This window comes from Acipenser ruthenus, chromosome 12 (assembly GCF_902713425.1).
Source record: "Acipenser ruthenus chromosome 12, fAciRut3.2 maternal haplotype, whole genome shotgun sequence".
Lineage (NCBI taxonomy): Eukaryota > Metazoa > Chordata > Actinopteri > Acipenseriformes > Acipenseridae > Acipenser > Acipenser ruthenus.
This window is the reverse complement of record NC_081200.1, coordinates 25,936,894-25,955,780: the sequence shown is the minus strand read 5'-3', so window position 1 is coordinate 25,955,780 and position 18,887 is coordinate 25,936,894. Positions and strand designations below refer to the sequence as shown.

Sequence of the window (18,887 nt, the reverse complement as noted above, 5' to 3'; positions counted from 1 at the left end):
CCCTATAGAAACAAATGGAACGACATTATTATTATGAAATTAGATATGTGTTACTTCAGCCTGTCATCCAATTTACAGTGTTGCTTTAATAGTGCTTATCAGAGGAAGTTAAATTGTAATGGCATATTATAAATATAAATACAATTCCGTTCTTGATGGCATCTCCTCTTTGAGTGAATAGTACTTAGGCCAGGACAGAATCTTGTTTGCTAGGTCATGAACTGGTGTGGCTGCAATTGTTTTTTTTACAGCAGGTTATATTCGTGTTTCCCTTTTTCAGTTTATCGCTTTTAGAAGAGTTTGATTGTAGCTGTAACGAGCTTGAGTCCCTTCCTCCCACCATTGGATACCTCCATAATCTCCGGACGTTAGCTGCTGATGAAAACTTCCTGTCTGAGTTGCCGAGAGAGGTAAGCATTGTCACCCCCACTTCTCATACTGCACTGCAAATAGAGAGATGCCCCTTTGTTAAAAGTTGGCCCTTCCAGACACACTCACACACATGATTCTTATCTTGGTGTAACTGACAGATGCTGAACCATCTACTTCACAGTCCCCAGGCAAACATCTGACCCATGTTTGAAAGCGATTCTCATTTTTATTTGCTGGGCATACAATCCCAGCAAAATTGCTTCCGGTTGTTTGCAATTGTAAAATAATGAGAGACTGTTTTTGAAAAATTTTATACAGTACATTTCTACCGTTGAGAGTTCTAGTATTAAAAAAAAACTGCATTGCTGATAAGATGCAGAGCTTGAACTAAGGAAAACGTTCCAAGCTAAACTGTTTCATTTAGGTTTAAACTTTCTTTTCCATGCATTGTGCTTGTTATATGAGCAGAATACTCATGGAGTGCTGTGGTTATTTAACTCATAAGGATGGCTATACATTTCTGAGTCGCCCCCTTTGGGGGCTCGTCGGTTATTCAGCCACCCTTATTTCTGGAATACCTTTAGTACTTCATATACATTAATGGATAATCTTCCATGACATATCCAGGCCCACTGCTCAAGCTAAAAATGGTAGATCAAATCACTTTTTCTGTGGAACAATTCTACATGGTAAAGTACTTAAAATGAAACCATAAATGATACAATAGAAGGTATAGTCACTAAAAAACTCAAAGCATGTTATCTGTTGGGAATAAACTACATGTCTTCAGTTGCTGCACTCTATCCAATGCTATCCTCCTTCTCTGTCAGTGTCACGCTGATCATAAATAAGCACTTTAGGCCTTCCCTGTAAAATACATTGAAAAGACTCTAAAAGGGATTCTTTGTAAACTATGTATTGCACTTATAAATGATAGTTTCAATTCCATTTATTATTATTATTATTATTATTATTATTATTATTATTATTTATTTATTAGCAGACGCCCTTATCCAGGGCGACTTACAGTCGTAAGCAAATACATTTCAAGTATCACAGTACAAGTAATAATACAATTAAGAGCAAGATAAATACAATGACTTTGGTTCAAGCAAGTACAAGTGTGACAAAATACAATTCAATAATACAGTAGATAACAGTGTCAGTGATAGTTACATCAGGATATCATTTAGTTTTGCCTTACATACAGTACACTAAAAGCCTTCAATTAGGGAGGTGAGCTGTAATTTCTGATATCTCCTTCTCTTTGTCTGTGTTTGTAGTGGCTTAAAATATAATGATACCTCAAACATTTTGAGTCTGCTTGCTGTCATGAAGCCCTCCATTCCCCTGTTTAATCCACTGTTTTTTTTATCTAGTTAAGTGAGTTTTTAGTTGGTCAAAAATAAATACACTGCAACACTGTCTATAGTTCAGTGTAACAGAATTTAGTATATGGTTAAGGACTTGTGTATGGAAATCTGTGCAGACTTAAAAACAGTTGTGGCGTCAACGTGGCTGCAGAAGTATATTCTGAAAGAAGCTCCAAAAGATAAAAGCAAAAAAAAAACAAAAACAAAAAAAAAAACATCTGTCTGAGATAGACAAGACCTTATTCCTTATACACCTTATATTCCACCAGTACTTACCATGTAGTGATTAGTACAGTAGTTACCATGGTATAACATGGTTATGTACGGCCCATAATCTAAAATGCTACATAATCTGATTTTGCCAACATTCATTTGAAAATTCTCTTGCAAATAAATGTGCTTAATCTTTATGTGGTCAAAAATTATGTAAAATAATAGACGGCCAAAAACATGCACAACAAGAAATGTGTTTCCATTTCGGAATGCTGCAGCTTTATTTAGTAACATGGAATTACTTCATCGTTTAATTATACATATTAAAAAAGGAACAGATTTAATGTATCTTCTCCATTTTCACATCATGAAGAGACCTAACATATAGTCACATTTGTGGCTCATAAGTTCAGTAAAAAATATATCTTGTTTAACTCTGGACATATCTGTCAGATAGAAAAAAAGACAAGGCAAAACTTCTACTTTTGTTTTTTTTTTAAATCTGTTGTTTCTGTCCCTTATTGTCTGTAGATCGGAAGCTGTAAAAATGTGACTGTCATGTCTCTGCGCTCCAATAAGCTTGAGTTTCTGCCTGAGGAGATTGGACAGATGCAGAAGCTGAGGGTTTTAAATTTGAGCGACAACAGGTATTTTCTGTTGTTTATAATGCTTTCTTTCTTAAAAAAATATTCTTGAAATGTGTACTGCAGTGTTTCATTAGATTTCACAGTAAAGGGTGGACATTTACTCTAGTGTTAGAAATAAACAACTTGTAAATACCTAAGAGCCCTTTTATTAAATTATTGAGTTGTTTATTTAAGGTTTTGTTACATCAGTGGGTGTTTTTGTTTCTCCTTTTAGAAAACATCTTTGTACATTTCCACCATATTTGTTAAGGAACCCCTTACTTGTGTATAGAACTTATATTCCTGTTCTTCAGAAGATCTTCACAAATGTATGAGAGCAGTCTCAAGAGGACCACCCTATTGCTACATGATTGCTTGATATAAACATTCATCCTGAGAGGTTTCCACAGATATGAGGCGCAACAGGATGGAAATGCACACTGATTGTACCATGTCCTTGATTCTGTTGTTTCTCTGTTTGGTCTGTTTCCTTGTGATAACTGATAATAGTCAGGGGTTTAGATTAGTAGAGCAGAATATTGCATCATTACTAGACTCGCTTTACATATAATATTGAATCATACCAGGGTTATGTCTTAACTCGAATTCTACCATCCTATAATTGCTACATACAATATTCCATTCCCTCTCAAGCTAGTGAAGTGGATAATGATGCTCTAAATATTGTTCACTTTGAGGCAGACTGTTTTCGATCTATATATTTTTGTTCTCCAAGGCAAGAAGATGTTTTTATAAGGTAATAGTGGATGTCAAGACACAGCCCAGGTTTAACTGCAAGCTCAACAATTAGGAGCTCAAATGGGCCTGTTGAAGACCACAGCAAAGCAGGATCAAACTGCTAGGCAATGGGAGTCGTATTTCTACCCCTAACAGTTTGTAATTGTTTGTTGGTGGGGTTCTTCTGTTTTAATGTTTTATTTCTGAGCAGCGCACAAAATACCGTAATAAGACTCTTCCCTTTTGAATGATTTGTTTTGAGCTGACTCAGGTTCTCCATTCACCGGGAAAGAGAAATGAGTACTTGGCCAACAGTGTAAACCAGGTTGTGATGACTGAAATGCAAAATGATTCTGAATGAAAAGAAGATTCAGTAGTTAAGATAACTGTGATACTTGCTTCAGACCCATATAAAGTTTATCTTGAAGCACACATGCCATTCACAGCTGAATTCAAGGCGGCTACCGACATGCGATGGAGGGAATCTTTTGATGATACCACCTCCCCTTTTTGTATTAATTACCCTATGAGATCCCTCTCCTGCTACTTTGACCAGGCATGTAACAATGAATTCACCACCATAATGACTCTGTCTAAATTCTATTGAAAAGCACAATTAAACAAGAGTGATTTGAAAGGGCAATCAATGTTTACACAAGTCCTGGTCACAGCAGGCTTCTCCAACTCCCACACACTGCAGAATAAAATATGCTGCTTTTTAATAGAAATTCCAACAGCAGGAATTCTTATAAATATTTCATATTCTTTTGCAAGAGCCGCTTTCTGATGATTACAGCACAGGATCTACAAAAGCGCTGATGCTATAAAGCTGTATTTTTAAAAGGAAGAGAGGCACCAATTAAAGACGCAAAATTCCTGATTCTCTGTCAGTGATTATATGCTACTGTTGAGAAATATCCTTATTGAGAAGGGACTTCTGTTTGTTATTAGAAGCATTAATTAAAGGTTTTGAAATTAGATTAATAATCTATTATATCCAATTGGTATACATTATATGTATACATTAGAATACAATTTATAGCAAATTATTTGTTGCAAAATACAGTAGGTATTTCATTTAAATTAAAAAACTACAGTGGATGTTGAGCTAAAAAGCCACATTTGTTTTATCATTATCTTAACTACTATTGTAGAAGTTCCTTTCTCCAGCATTAGTTGGGCTCTTTGGAATTATTTGATTCAGGGGACTGCTTTCACTACACCCTAAAATTCCACCACTGTACCATATAACAGCCTTCTGGCAGTAGTTATAATATAATATTGTGTATGCTCTGTCTTTAATGATTCCTATTTTAAAGTAAGTGCAAAAGCTAAAAATGTACTGTGGTTTTCCATTGCTAAAAGTATAGAGAAGTGTAGTGAACCATATCAAATTCATAATGATAACTTCATAAGGTATTTCTGCAAATAAGTTTATACCTTCATAGCTGCTTATTATTTTAGAAAATCATCAATACATAAAATCTGAGAAAGACTAAACAAACCTCCTTAAAAATGTTATCTCTGTGTTTCTATCCTGTTGAAATATCTTCAATAATAAAGAATAGTCATAGGTATATAAATGAGTGAGGAAAAGCTTTACTGAATTTTAAAAAGTGCCCCCTGCTAGGAAACTCTTTCAGAACAAAGTCCTGCTTAGAATTTTGACTACAAACTGTTTCCTAGCAACAGATGATGTAAAAGGTGAGACAGCATCAACAGTATGATACCAGAAGAAAAAAATAATAATTCTGGTCCATACTTGACTAACCAATTGTCATGTTTTGCAGGTTAAGAAACTTGCCGTTCAGTTTTACAAAGCTGAAGGAACTTGCAGCACTTTGGCTTTCAGATAATCAGGTACCTGTGATTAGTTTGTTTAATCAAACATTAAAAGAGAGGAGTTACAAATAAGATTTCAGTAGCACCCAATTTGAATTGTGAAAAGTAGGCTACGAACTAGGCCAAACGAAAGCTTAGCTTGTAATGTGAAAAAAATGTATGTCTTAAACAAAAAGTTCAGCATTAATTACTGGTTAAGTACACTGAGCAAAACCAATGAGATACACACATATGGCTCTATTCAATTATTGGAGACGCCTTACTTGGAAGTTTCATGAATTACAGACCAACAATCCTTGGTGTTCCTCATTCTCAAATCTCATTATGTTGCAGTCCAAGGCACTTATCCCCCTACAAAGCGAGGCTCATCCAGAAACAAAGCTGAGGGTGCTTACCAACTACATGTTTCCTCAGCAGCCACGCAATGAAGAAGGTGGGCCTGGGTGATATTTGAGAATCTCTGTATGAAATGTTACATAGGGTTATAATCAAGCAGTAGAACTCTGATTAGAGTGCATTACAGTCTGGTAGTTGACCATGTCGAGAAGGCTACCATACAGAGAAGATCAACTAAAAGGGAATGCCTGATAATCAGTGATTTACTGCGATTAGACACCGGTAAACAGTGCCTTTATTGTTACTGTAAACATTTGATATCTTTCATTTACAGATTTATGTACCATTACAATGTTTTGCTCGCCTTATGTTCCCTTTTTTTTAAAACTAGGCATTTTATCTGATTGTACCACAGTCATCCACTTTGTAGCTGTGCCCTGCAACTGAGCTTCCTGATTGGCTGATGAAAGTTAGGAAGTTTCTAAGTTTGATTATATTATATCCATATTAGTGCAGGTTTAGGTAACCAAGGCAACCTAAGTTCCTTGTTCCAATCAGCTGCGTAATTATTCACTTGACCCTGCTTTGTTAACTGTTTCTGTGGCCTATCTAGCTGGTATTGTGCTGCGTCAGATATGAATGCTTAATTGTTCACACTGAGTTTCAGATTTTTTAGGCTAATGCCCCGTGTTGATTGTGTGCCTGTGGACTTTTGTAGATTACCAGTCAGACAATGACAGTTTCAACCCAACCCTATGGGAAGAGCAGCGACAGCAACGCATGACTGTGGCCTTTGACTTTGAAGACAAGAAGGAAGAAGAGGAGAACTCTGGGAAAGTTAAGGTTTCTGCCCCTGCATTTTTACTTAATTCTTGTAAAATAAATAAATAAATAAATAAATAAATAAATAAATAAATTAAAAAAAACACACAGACACAGACAAAGGAGGCTGTGTGGTCCAGTGGTTAAAGAAAAGGGCTTGTAACCAGGAGGTCCCTGGTTCAAATCCCACCTCAGCCACAGACTCATTGTTTGACCTTGAGCAAGTCACTTAACCTCCTTGTGCTCCGTCTTTTGGGTGATTGTAAGTGACTCTGCAGCTGATGCACAGTTCACACACCCTAGTCTCTGTAGGTCGCCTTGGATAAAGGCGTCTGCTAAATAAACAAATAATAATAACAAAGGGGGAAACTTTAAGCTTGTGAACCAGGTGTATTGTATTAAAAACAATGGTAATGTTTAAATCTAAAAAGAATTGTGGATGAAAATGCAGGCAAAAGCTGTTAAATGAAGATTTAGTTTTTTTTTTGTTTTCAATTCCGTTCATAAAACCTGGTGTGTAAGGAGCGACTCTTACATTGAATGGAACTCTTCAATTCAGTAGGTTCATTTAACCTTGGAACCGTGAAGTTGTATTCATTCTAGAAGGTTTGTTCTAGGGTCAAGCAAGACAGGCAAGTTTAAAACAAGAACTTTGCAGGGATGATTCCAAGATACAATAATCCTTGCATTTTATATACATATTAGCTTTTGATATTTATTATTCACATACCTAGTGGAATAAAACCAGACAAATATCCTGTTGTGTTATTCTTTAACACTTCTTAATTTTTTTAATTTGCAATTTTTCTAAAGATGGGCATTAGTACATTAGTTACTGAATGTTATTCTTTGAGGAATTTCAGTTATATTATCTGAATTGTGAATGATCATTTGTATTATTCAATATCAATTATGTTGCTTTAACAATGAAATCTGTGATGTCATCTATGTTTCTACATATTTGAAGAGTTTATCAGGACAAATCTGGACAGTACAATTAAAATCCAGCTTTTCCTTCTGGGTTAGGTTGAAATAAACCTGAAACGCTATCCCACACCCTATCCTGAGGACCTGAAGAACATGGTGAAGTCAGTGCAGAATCTGGTGGGAAAGACTAGCCACGCCCTAACCGGAGATAAGCGTGATTCCAGCACCAACATGGAGCTCCAAGTCAAGGACAAATACGAACACAAGTGGCCCATCTCAACAAAGGAGGTAACAAGCGAGGTAACATCAAAGCTGGGGGGAAAACATTTGATTGAATTCATTTGTGAGCACAGGTGACAGGAAAAATCAGAGGCTTAATTACATCCTACTTTATATACAATAGTGTCTAAAAGTATTAACACCCTCTTCTGTTTTTTCAATTCAAAATTTTGTAATTCACATTAATAATAATTCCTTCTTTTGGAAATGTGGATATGTGTGTGCTGTGTGTGGTAATTCATTTGCTCACAGTTTTCATTTACACCAAGAACTGCTGTGTAAAATATCTTAATTTAAAATTATAAAGAGAAATATGTTTTTTTTCCCTTTTTTCTTTATTTATTGCTTATAAAACCTCAACTAAACAAAAAAAAATGTGTTAATGCTGCAGACTGAAACAATGAATAATTTCTTTACTTTTTTTTTTTTTATTACTACATAATTCACTTTGTGTAATTGAAAACTACAAACGTTAGGCGCGTTTACACTGCCGTTTCTGATCCGGATCAAATGCATCGGTACATTTGAGCACGGTCAGTGGTGTTGCGTTTACACTGCCATTTGATCAGGATCAACTTTCACGCAGCCTGAGGGCTTAACATGCGCACTTAGAGTGTAGGTCCGAGCTTCACGTTATTACGTTCATTGCAAACATCATAAAAGGGGGGATGGTAACAAATTAATAAATAAGAAAGCCACTTACTCTTCAACAATGTGTCTGTTGGACCGCCCTGATATAAATAGATAATATTTATAGTGATACTAATTATTACGTGTCTTTTTAATGCTAGGTTACAGATAGAGAAACCAAAGACTTCCAGAAGACACAGATGACCGAATCAAGTACCAGCCATAATTCTGCCATGGAAATCCCAAAGCGAAAAGAGAAGGACGAGCTAACTGAGAGCTCCGAGGTAGAGTCTGATGGTATTTACAATGGTTAACACCAGAGAGGGGAGAATAACAGCTATACCCGTGTTGGAAAAAACACAAATGCATATGAGTAAATCTATATGCAATATATTTAGCCTTAGAAAATATGAAACCCCCTTTTATGAGTACAAAAAAAGGGTTTTGGGTGGAGATTACAAGGCACATTACTATTATTGCAAGCTTGATGAAGAAACCCTGTGCAACATTGCAAAGACAGAGTTAAAACATGAAGATTATAAAGAAAACAACACAAACTGTTTCAGACTTGCAATCACATTATTCTGCATTTGCATTTTAGTTGATATTGACAGGAAATTCTATCAGCATAATATTGTATACAGATGACACTGTGCCATAGTTTATTTTTTGTTTTGTTTTTTTTTTAAACACGGAAAAAAGATATCTTGTTACCAGTGTGGCATATACTGTGATTGAAGCCGCAGTCAGGTTACATACAGTACTGTGCAAAAGTTTTAGGCAGGTGTTAAAAAATGCTGTAAAGTAAGAATGCTTTCAAAAATAGACATGTTAATAGTTTATATTTATCAATTAACAAAATGCAAAGTGAGTGAACGGAAGAAAAAACTACATCAAATCAATATTTGGTGTGACCACCCTTTGCCTTCAAAACAGCATCAATTCTTCTAGGTACACTTGCACACAGTTTTTGAAGGAACTCGGCAGGTAGGTTAGCCCAAACATCTTGGAGAACTAACCACAGTTCTTCTGTGGATTTAGGCAGCCTCAGTTGCTTCTCTCTCTTCATGTAATCCCAGACAGACTCGATGATGTTGAGATCAGGGCTCTGTGGGGGCCATACCATCACTTCCAGGACTCCTTGTTCTTCTTTACGCTGAAGATAGTTCTTAATGACTTTCGCTGTATGTTTGGGGTCGTTGTCATGCTGCAGAATAAATTTGGGGCCAATCAGATGCCTCCCTGATGGTATTGCATGATGGATAAGTATCTGCCTGTACTTCTCAGCATTGAGGAGACCATTAATTCTGACCAAATCCCCAACTCCATTTGCAGAAATGCAGCCCCAAACTTGCAAGGAACCTCCACCATGCTTCACTGTTGCCTGCAGACACTCATTCGTGTACCGCTCTCCAGCCCTTTGGCGAACAAACTGCCTTCTGCTACAGCCAAATATTTCAAACTCATCAGTCCAGAGCACCTGCCATTTTTCTGCACCCCAGTTCCTGTGTTTTCGTGCATAGTTGAGTCGCTTGGCCTTGTTTCCACGTCGGAGGTATGGCTTTTTGGCCGCAAGTCTTCCATGAAGGCCACTTCTGACCAGACTTCTCCGGACAGTAGATGGGTGTACCAGGGTCCCACTGTTTTCTGCCAATTCTGAGCTGATGGCACTACTGGACATCTTCCGATTGCGAAGGGAAGTAAGCATGATGTGTCTTTCATCTGCTGCAGTAAGTTTCCTTGGCCGACCACTGCGTCTACGGTCCTCAACGTTGCCCGTTTCTTTGTGCTTCTTCAAAAGAGCTTGGACAGCACATCTGGAAACCCCTGTCTGCCTTGAAATTTCTGCCTGGGAGAGACCGTGCTGATGCAGTATAACTACCTTGTGTCTTGTTGCTGTGCTCAGTCTTGCCATGGTGTATGACTTTTGACAGTAAACTGTCTTCAGCAACCTCACCTTGTTAGCTGAGTTTGGCTGTTCCTCACCCAGTTTTATTCCTCCTACACAGCTGTTTCTGTTTCAGTTAATGATTGTGTTTCAACCTACATATTGAATTGATGATCATTAGCACCTGTTTGGTATAATTGTTTAATCATACACCTGACTATATACCTACAAAATCCCTGACTTTGTGCAAGTGTACCTAGAAGAATTGATGCTGTTTTGAAGGCAAAGGGTAGTCACACCAAATATGGATTTGATTTAGATTTTTCACTCACTTTGCATTTAGTTAATTGATAAATATAATCTATTAACATGTCTATTTTTGAAAGCATTCTTACTTTACAGCATTTTTTCACACCTGTCTAAAACTTTTGCACAGTACTGTACATACATACATACATACATACATACATACATACATACATACATAGGCTCTCAAAAGAATTCACCCCCCTTGGACTTTTCCACATTTTATTCTGTTACAACATGGAATCAAAATGGATTTAATTAGGAGTTTTTGCCACTGATCAACACAAAAAAGTCCATAATGTCAAAATGAAAAATAAAATCTACATATTGTTCTAAATTAATTACAAATACAAAACAGAAAATAATTGATTGCATAAGTATTCACCCCCTTGAGTCAATATTTGGTAGAGGCACCTTTGGCAGCAATTACAGCCATGAGTCTATTTGGATAAGTCTCTACCAGTTTTGCACATCTGGACACTGCAATTTTTGCCCATTCTTCTTTGCAAAATTGCTCAAGCTCCGTCAAGTTGGATGGGGACCTTTGGCGAACAGCAATTTTCAACTCTTTCAACATATTCTCAATTGGATTCAGGTCCGGGCTTTGACTGGGCTACTCCAGGACATTGACCTTTTTGTTTTTAAGCCACTCCACTGTGGCTTTGGCTGTATGTTTGGGGTCATTGTCCTGCTGGAAGATGAATCTTCTCCCAAGTCCCAGGTCTCTTGCAGACTTCAGCAGGATATCCTCCAGGATTTCTCTGTACTTTGCTGCATCCATTTTGCCCTCTATCTCACAAGCTTTCCAGGCCCTGACGCAGAGAAGCATCTCCATAGCATGATGCTGCCACCACCATTCTTCACGGTAGGGATGGTGTTCTCAGGATGATGTGCGGTGTTAGGCTTGCGCCAAACATAGCACTTAGCGTTGAGGCCAAAAAGCTCTATTTTGGTCTCATCAGACCATAGAATCTTCTTCCACTTGGTCTCAGAGTCTCCCACATGCCTTCTGGCAAACTCTAGCTGAAACTATATCCTACCCCTGATTGGTGCTTTTGAAGAACCTTATTCCGGATTTGCTTTGAATGTTCCTTTGTCTTCATGATGTAGTTTTTGTTATGAAATGTACTAACCAACTGTGGGACCTCCCAGAGACAGGTGTATTTAACCTGAAATCATGTGAATCATCTTAATTGCACACAGGTGGACTCCATTCAACTAATTATGTGACTTCTAAAGACAATTGGTTGCACCAGAGCTTATTTAGGTGTGTCATAGCAAAGGGGGTGAATACTTATGCAATCAATTATTTTCTGTTTTATATTTGTAATTAATTTAGAACAATTTGTAGATTTTATTTTCACTTTGACATTATGGACTTTTTTTGTGTTGATCAGTGGCAAAAACTCCTAATTAAATCCATTTTATTGTAACACAATAAAATGTGAAAAGTCCAAGGGAGGTGAATACTTTTGAGAGCCACTGTACATACATACATACATACAGCAGGGTACAAAATTATGAACCATGAACCTGTCTGCCACAGTCCAATAGTAGCCAATTGCTAAAAGGACAGTCAGCAGACAAGAGCACACATCTTACCTGTTGTACACTTCTAGCAGTAACAGACTACCTGAAAGTAAATCAAGCAATCTTGAGAAATGTCCTAATTTAATATAGTACCAGATATTATTGAAGATGTTTGCTATAATATGTGTTGCTTTCAAAACTGCATGTGAGACCTGCAAATGGAAGTGCATGACATGTACGATTTATATAATTCTTGTATTAGCTATAACCACGTTGATACTGTAAAAGACCACATAACACCAAAAGGGATCTTAAGATACAGTATGGAAACAGTTTTAAAAGAGGTCAGATTTGGGGAGGGTGTGGCGGGGGGGCACCCGAATGGCTCAGCTGGTAAAGGCATGTATGGTGTGTGCAGGGTGAGTCATACTGTTAGGGGAGCAGAGATTCGCATCCTGTTTCTCCTTATTGCGCTACAGCAGACCCTACTGACCAGGCTCCCGGTAAGCTTGAGTGGACACCTGCAGGGCTCGAGTTCCTGGGAGAAAAGCTAATGGGCTAATGCCTGGTCGTGGGATCAGAGGATGCCCACTGACCTTCAGTTGTCTTGAGTTGTTGTGGGGAATTTCTGTGGTGAAGGAACGCAATTGGACATTATATTATTGGAAAATGGGGAGAAAATCAAGGTTAAAACAATCAGGCATTGTTTTTTTTTTCTTTTAAAGGGCTCAGATTGCATGATGATATAAAGTGTCAATGCAATCCTATCAAACCAAGTTGAATTGACTTCCTGCCAGTTACTGTTTGTGATTCTGGGATTGCTAGGAGGATAACCTTTTCGCGATCATACCTGGGTCACCTTTACACTGCCTTCATACGCAAGCCATTTTGCAGGGTCGACCCCCATGACAACATTATAAAACACAACCCATCGCACCATATTCACCATGCTTGTGATGTCATGTTGTATGTGCTCTATCCCATATTTTTTCTTTTTGCATAGATTGCTTTACATCGAGTCGTCCCCAAGCAGCAACAGCCAGAGACTCTCTCCCTTACAGCTTCCTGTTTCTGCCTCATAGTAAGTGGCTGCTTCAAAGCGAGGGGAATGTGAAAACATTTGCGCTTATGTCAAATGCTACTGCTTTAGTCCCTGGGTGTTTTGAAAAAGCTCCATTTATATGAGTTTGAATGATGTAAACAAAATGGTCTATTTTAAACAGTGCAAAATATAATATCTTGCAATAGTGATAAGTAAGTACTTACATAATAATACAAGTGTATTTACTGCCATTAAATGCCTTATGTAGCAGTTACCCACAGTGTTGTGTTGACTGTGGCACCTCCACAGGTTACGGAAAGAAAATCATCTGTGACTGCTTTACTTAACCACACTACAGTGACCTTTACTGACCAAGTGCCCAGGGGCATGTAGCCTGTGGACATTCACTGGCTACTGGCTTGGTAGTGGGATCAGAGGAAGCCCACTGACCTTTAGTTCTCTTGAGCTTGTTGTGGGGAGTTGCTGCAGTGAGGTACATAATTGGGAATTATAAATAAAAAAAGAGCACAGTGCTCACTGCCACCTAGAGGATACTTTCAGAAACAACCTAGCATAACTGAAAATGGGCTTGTCATCAGTATAGTAAGCAAAGGGTTTACCTTTTGCCTATGTGAAATTCTAATTTCACATAGGCCGTTAAGGGGTTCACATTAAATACAATGAAAATACAGTAGTTTGAAATTTACCGAGTTTAGCTCTGCAGTTGTTGAGATTATAAAATTATAGCCAAAGATTTCTACTCACAAGGAAGGAGGTATTCCGTAGCTTTATGATTTGTTACGATGTAGTATTTCGTATTGCAGCTGTTTAAGGAGATTAAAATAGACCCCATAAAGTGTCCTATATCAACAGCCCCACCAAGTTGGTATTCCTAACTGTAAGTAGGTTCCTTCTTATTCTCACTACATTCATGGCCGACTGGCCTCATTTTTCTCTGCTTGCCTATCTTGGGATTTCTCATACATGACTAACTAAACAACACTAGCTTGAATAAAGAGGCCAGGCCAGACTGATATTCACCTCCCAGCTAATGCATGCCGTCGCCAGCTTCTTGTTCAGCCGCTGGCTTCACTCTTGTGGTATTTTCTGTATCCTGAGTTGCAGTTTGCTATCCAAGGAGGCAGTGAGGAAGGCTCACCCTATCATCAAAGAAGCTCAACCCTTCAAACCAATCAATCTATTAAGAATGTAACAAAATATAGTAACAAGCAATGGGAAAGTGTTACGGAACAGCCAGTGAGAGCGTGCATCTCCTTCAAAAACCACTGACCACTGCTTTATTCAGATTGTAATAATAAAATACAGCATAGAAAAAAAGGATGAGTTAAACAGTAATATGAACCTCATGCTTTTCCAGCCTGTTGAGACCAGGGTCCCTATTTGTCAAAGTGTTGTACTTCAGGTTAACACAACAGTATTGTCACAAAAACTTGGCAGGACATTAAAGGCCTTCAAGTAGCGTTCCGAGATGAATCTCATTACTTCGGTAACCCTGAAAATAGTATTTTCCTTTCAGAAAAATGCAGATTGCTCAGTTTGTTAAGAGGCTTTAATTGCTTTAGGAGTCAATAGCCCCTTGCTATATTGAACCACAGGATGATAAGCGTGCCTTTGTAAGAAATGCTCATTTTAAAATAACAAACAGCTGCTGTCTGTTTGTGTAGCCTAGTATACTTTATCAGCATTCTCGATTATTAGACCCTAACCCATATTTTTCAGTCAGCATGAAAGCCTGCAGGGACACCGTAGCATCACAGGGTTGTTCATATCCATTCTTAACCTCCCACACTGTGAGGTGCTTCTCTGAAACCCACGCCACTTATCCCAGAATTATGCTGCTTACTTCCATTCATTCAAAGCGGAATATTTTAGAAAACAGCAGGCATCTAATAAAAATAATAAGAAACAATCAAGCAATTCACAGCTGCAGTCCCTTTTTGTGACAAGCTAAATCAGTTCAGATGCTTTTGTGTTCCATATACAGTGTACCACCCAGGTGAAATGTAATAACATGTTATGCACTGCTTTAAAATATCCAGCAATCTGTTTGGATAGTGAACATTCCAAACTGTTCGGGTAGCACACCTGGATAGTTTGAAAGATTTGGCTGTTTTGTCTTGTTTCTTGTGTTACAAGTATAATAACACACGTGCGTTGGGGGCTTGCACCTGAACCTTCTGCCAGAACCAGACACCTAAAAGAGGGATTGTTTACATAAACTATAGACCAAGATACTGGCATTTTACGTTAATATATTGGTGTATTTTACTAAGCTTATATAGTGAATTAGGTGTACAATTTATTTAAATATAAATTAGTCTCCACTCAGGGACGTCAAAATGTAAAAAATGAGATATACCATATTTAAGTTCATGATCATGTAGAACTCGGATTGCCTTGACTATAATCGACATTCACACAACATGTCAGAAATATAAAACAATATTTTATTTAAGAATAAAAAGGGTGCACAACTAATCTAATATTACAGAAAGGAAAGATATGCGTGAATAGTATACAGTTCATTGATTTCATATTCAAACGATTACAACGACCATAACATTATTAGCATACATAGTTAATACACTAATATTAATTTTGGCTGATCACACAAAGTGTCTATTTTGCATTAATATTTTCAATACTCGTTTCTCGTTGTAATTAATTCTCGTCGTTTCATATCAAAATGCACGAGAATTAATTCAACTTCCCATTCAGAATGGAATCCAACATTCCAGTACCTAATTCAGCAAATTCGTTTTACCGTGTTAATTTAGTTTAGATGTGATGTACCAAACTAATAATATGTTATCAACCTCAGTTGATTATATATTCAAATTAACTCAGAAATGGAGCAATGATGAAATTCTCTGCATTTACGAGGCAACTCCTTTGAGTTGCACATTTCAACAAACAAAATACATTTGTTTCACACTCTAAAACAGGAAGTTATATTCTATTCCTAGAACAATTTATCCACTAACTTGATAGCATTAGCTACAGTTAATAAAATATTATTTATTTTTTCTTAGCAGACACCCTTATCCAGGGTGACTTACAGTTGTTACAAGATATCACATTATTTTTACATACAATTACCCATTTATACAGTTGGGTTTTTACTGGAGCAATCTAGGTAAAGTACCTTGCTCAAGGGTACAGCAGCAGTGTCCCCCACCTGGGATTGAACCAACGACCCTCCGGTCAAGAGTCCAGAGCCCTAACCACTACTCCACACACACTGCTTTGATATGTTGAATACTTATCGATTTTCAACAAAGAATTCAATCTTCTTTGGTGATGAACACTGCAGCTTCTTTCTCTGGATCTGAAGTTCAACAAACGAAGACGGTACTTTGCTTGAAGTACGCATTGTATTGCGTCGGCTCGCAATAAACAAATAGTTATTTTCAAATGGAGATCAGCTTGTTGGTTTCCAATAGTCTTGCATCATTATCTTCGACTTGTCGGAAGGTTTCCAACTGGAAATAGTTCCGTTGACCAGACAGTAAACTGACAGTTCCAAGAATGCGTTGCAATTGAAAAGTTATGTAGTTTGTAAAAGTGTTCTTGTTGCAATTCTTCTGTACGGCTAGTACATGACCTTAGGCCCAGCTGCTGGCTATGCTTTCAGTTTGTTTCGTGCCATGACATGGAAACAAAGACCCACTTTCAGATCAATGCAGGGTCCTGTTTACTGGTTCGGTTTCTCGTAGAGCAAAGAGCAGGCCTCACTGCAAAGCTGATTTCAGACTTCTCAGAACACGATTTAGCCAGTCTTCAGACCATAGATTCTCCCATGATTCCAGTACACTTTCCCATTGCTTTCTCCAAGCTTCAAAAACTTTCTTCAGAGCAGTTAAGCTTCCATTTCATTCCTCAGAACTACTTCTCCAGCACTCCCTTCTTTGCCTGTCCCAGTCTTTTTGAATTAAGCGCCTACCCATCGTGATTGGACCGTTGAATTCATGGGTGGTGTTTAACATCACACAATGTGCCTAAACACTGTTTAGCTTGTCTCTGAGCCACTCCTTGGTCTTGCCCACAGCTCATGATTGACAGTTCACTCGAATATCCTTTGTCCTGTCAAAGGGGATTTACGGCTCTCCCCCCCTCTGCTTTCTTGGGGGTGAAGAACTCACCCTTGTGTCTGTGTTTCGTCAAAGTCTGCCAGAATGGCTTTTGCAGAGATTTCAGTTTGTGATAACGCAAAGGAATTTTTATGAATCTACTTTGAACAAGAGATGGGGGAAAAGAGAAAAAAAACCATTAACTTGAAACTCTCAAACAAGTTTAAACAGTGTATATTACATCCAGCAATAACCTGATTTGACTGTACTGTCTACTACACTTAGGGTGGATTGCGCACATCGAGATCAAGATTCGACCCAATCTAGGATTGACTAATCCAAGATTGGATCCTGGATTCATTTCTGTTGCGCAGATCAAGACTGGTGGCAGATCTGCGGATCCGAGATTGAATCTAAAATTCACCCGTTAATCCTGGATTCAGGTTGTCTGTGACGCTAGTTGATTACGAAACACCGTCTCATGAAGTGGTAATCAGAGCATAACCATAGCAACGACTAAAACCTGTGCGTTTTCTTTCTTTGAGAAAAAAATCTTTTATCAAATTAAATTTTTGATAACTATAAAGATATTATTATATAGAGAATAAAACAATAAAAAACGATAACCAAACGTTATTTACCTTGATAGTGTGAGCCGTTATAATGAAGCCAGCAGTAATTACAGTATTTTGTTAGTGTGCGTATATTATTTTATACCTTAACAGCTCCCGTAGCTAGAGAGAGGAGAGAGAATGCTGGGAGAAAAAGGAGGAGTTGGGTGGTTGTGCGGGAGACGTGGTAGAGTGCAGATCAATCCTGACTGCATCCCGTTACTTTTATTATTTTCTAACTGTAGTCGTATCACAGTTTCTATATTGTCTGCTGGCCAACTACGTTGTGTGTTTCCACTATTGCTGAGCCTGTATATCGGAGTCGCTGTTTAATAAAACTCTGACAGAGACTGTAAGCAAGATCAAGTCATTTGTCCACGCTACGGATCCCCGGGAACCGAAGGTAACCCACGGCCTTACATATTTCTTGGTAGCAGCGGTGGTTTAAAAAAAAAAAAAAGACGAATGGCAACGTGCGCTTGTATTTTTTTTTCCTATTGAGACTGGCATTTTTGTTTTCGGACATTTATATTAATTGCCTCGCAATACTGTGGATTATTGTTTTAACTTCGGCAATATATATATATATATTTTTTGTATGCTGCCAGCAACAATACTGGAAGACGATCGTACATAAAGGCTTTATAGTGCAACACGCAATTGTATGTGCGTTATTATCAGCATTGATTAAATTGTGGATTACAGGAGCAAACTTATTTTTTTTTTGTATGTTTTGTTTGTGAAGACGTTCAGCACGAGTGTATTGCATCAGCCAGCACTGAATACTGTAGATGAAACGGAACCACATCAGCATTTCAATTTTTGCTTGGAACTACACTGCAGTACTGTTCATGAAACAACCTTTCTGGTTATACTTTTTTTTCTAACAATTTTTTTCCCCCTCTATCTCATCGACTGCAGTAACAGTAATGTGAACATTCTAGAAACTGCAAACGGTAATCTGCACGAAACGAACGCTGTTGTTTATTTTTCTAACTAGAAAGTTTAAAAAAAAAAAACGAAATGGCAGAGGAAGAGGCACCCACCGCTGCAGTACAGTTTAAGGCTATACTACCTCCACATTTTACTGGTGATGGAAGTGAAAGTTTCTCTCAATGGGTCCGCCGTTTCCAAGTGTGCTGTGAAACCATGACTGGTATAGGGAAAGAACATTTACCATCTAGATTGGCAGGAGCTGCATTCAGTTACTGGGACAGTCTTTCAGATGCTGTGAAGAATAACTATGATGAGGTATGTAAGA

At 37.8% G+C, this 18,887-nt stretch overlaps 1 protein-coding gene across 9 annotated transcripts in view; it reads left to right on the top strand.

Annotated features, from left to right (window-relative positions):
* Positions 1–18,887, top strand: part of LOC117417382 (leucine-rich repeat-containing protein 7-like) — a 343,846-nt gene that overhangs the window by 289,945 nt on the left and 35,014 nt on the right. For 7 of the 9 annotated variants that reach the window (XM_059034716.1, XM_034029512.3, XM_034029519.3 and 4 more), the window contains 8 exons: positions 281–410; positions 2,490–2,605; positions 5,113–5,182; positions 5,498–5,597; positions 6,219–6,343; positions 7,349–7,549; positions 8,320–8,442; positions 12,886–12,963. In XM_059034716.1, coding sequence (XP_058890699.1) covers positions 281–410; positions 2,490–2,605; positions 5,113–5,182; positions 5,498–5,597; positions 6,219–6,343; positions 7,349–7,549; positions 8,320–8,442; positions 12,886–12,963 — 943 coding nt within the window. The remainder of the gene's footprint in view (positions 1–280; positions 411–2,489; positions 2,606–5,112; positions 5,183–5,497; positions 5,598–6,218; positions 6,344–7,348; positions 7,550–8,319; positions 8,443–12,885; positions 12,964–18,887) is intronic. The other 2 variants (XM_059034717.1, XM_059034715.1) reach the window with 1 other exon arrangement.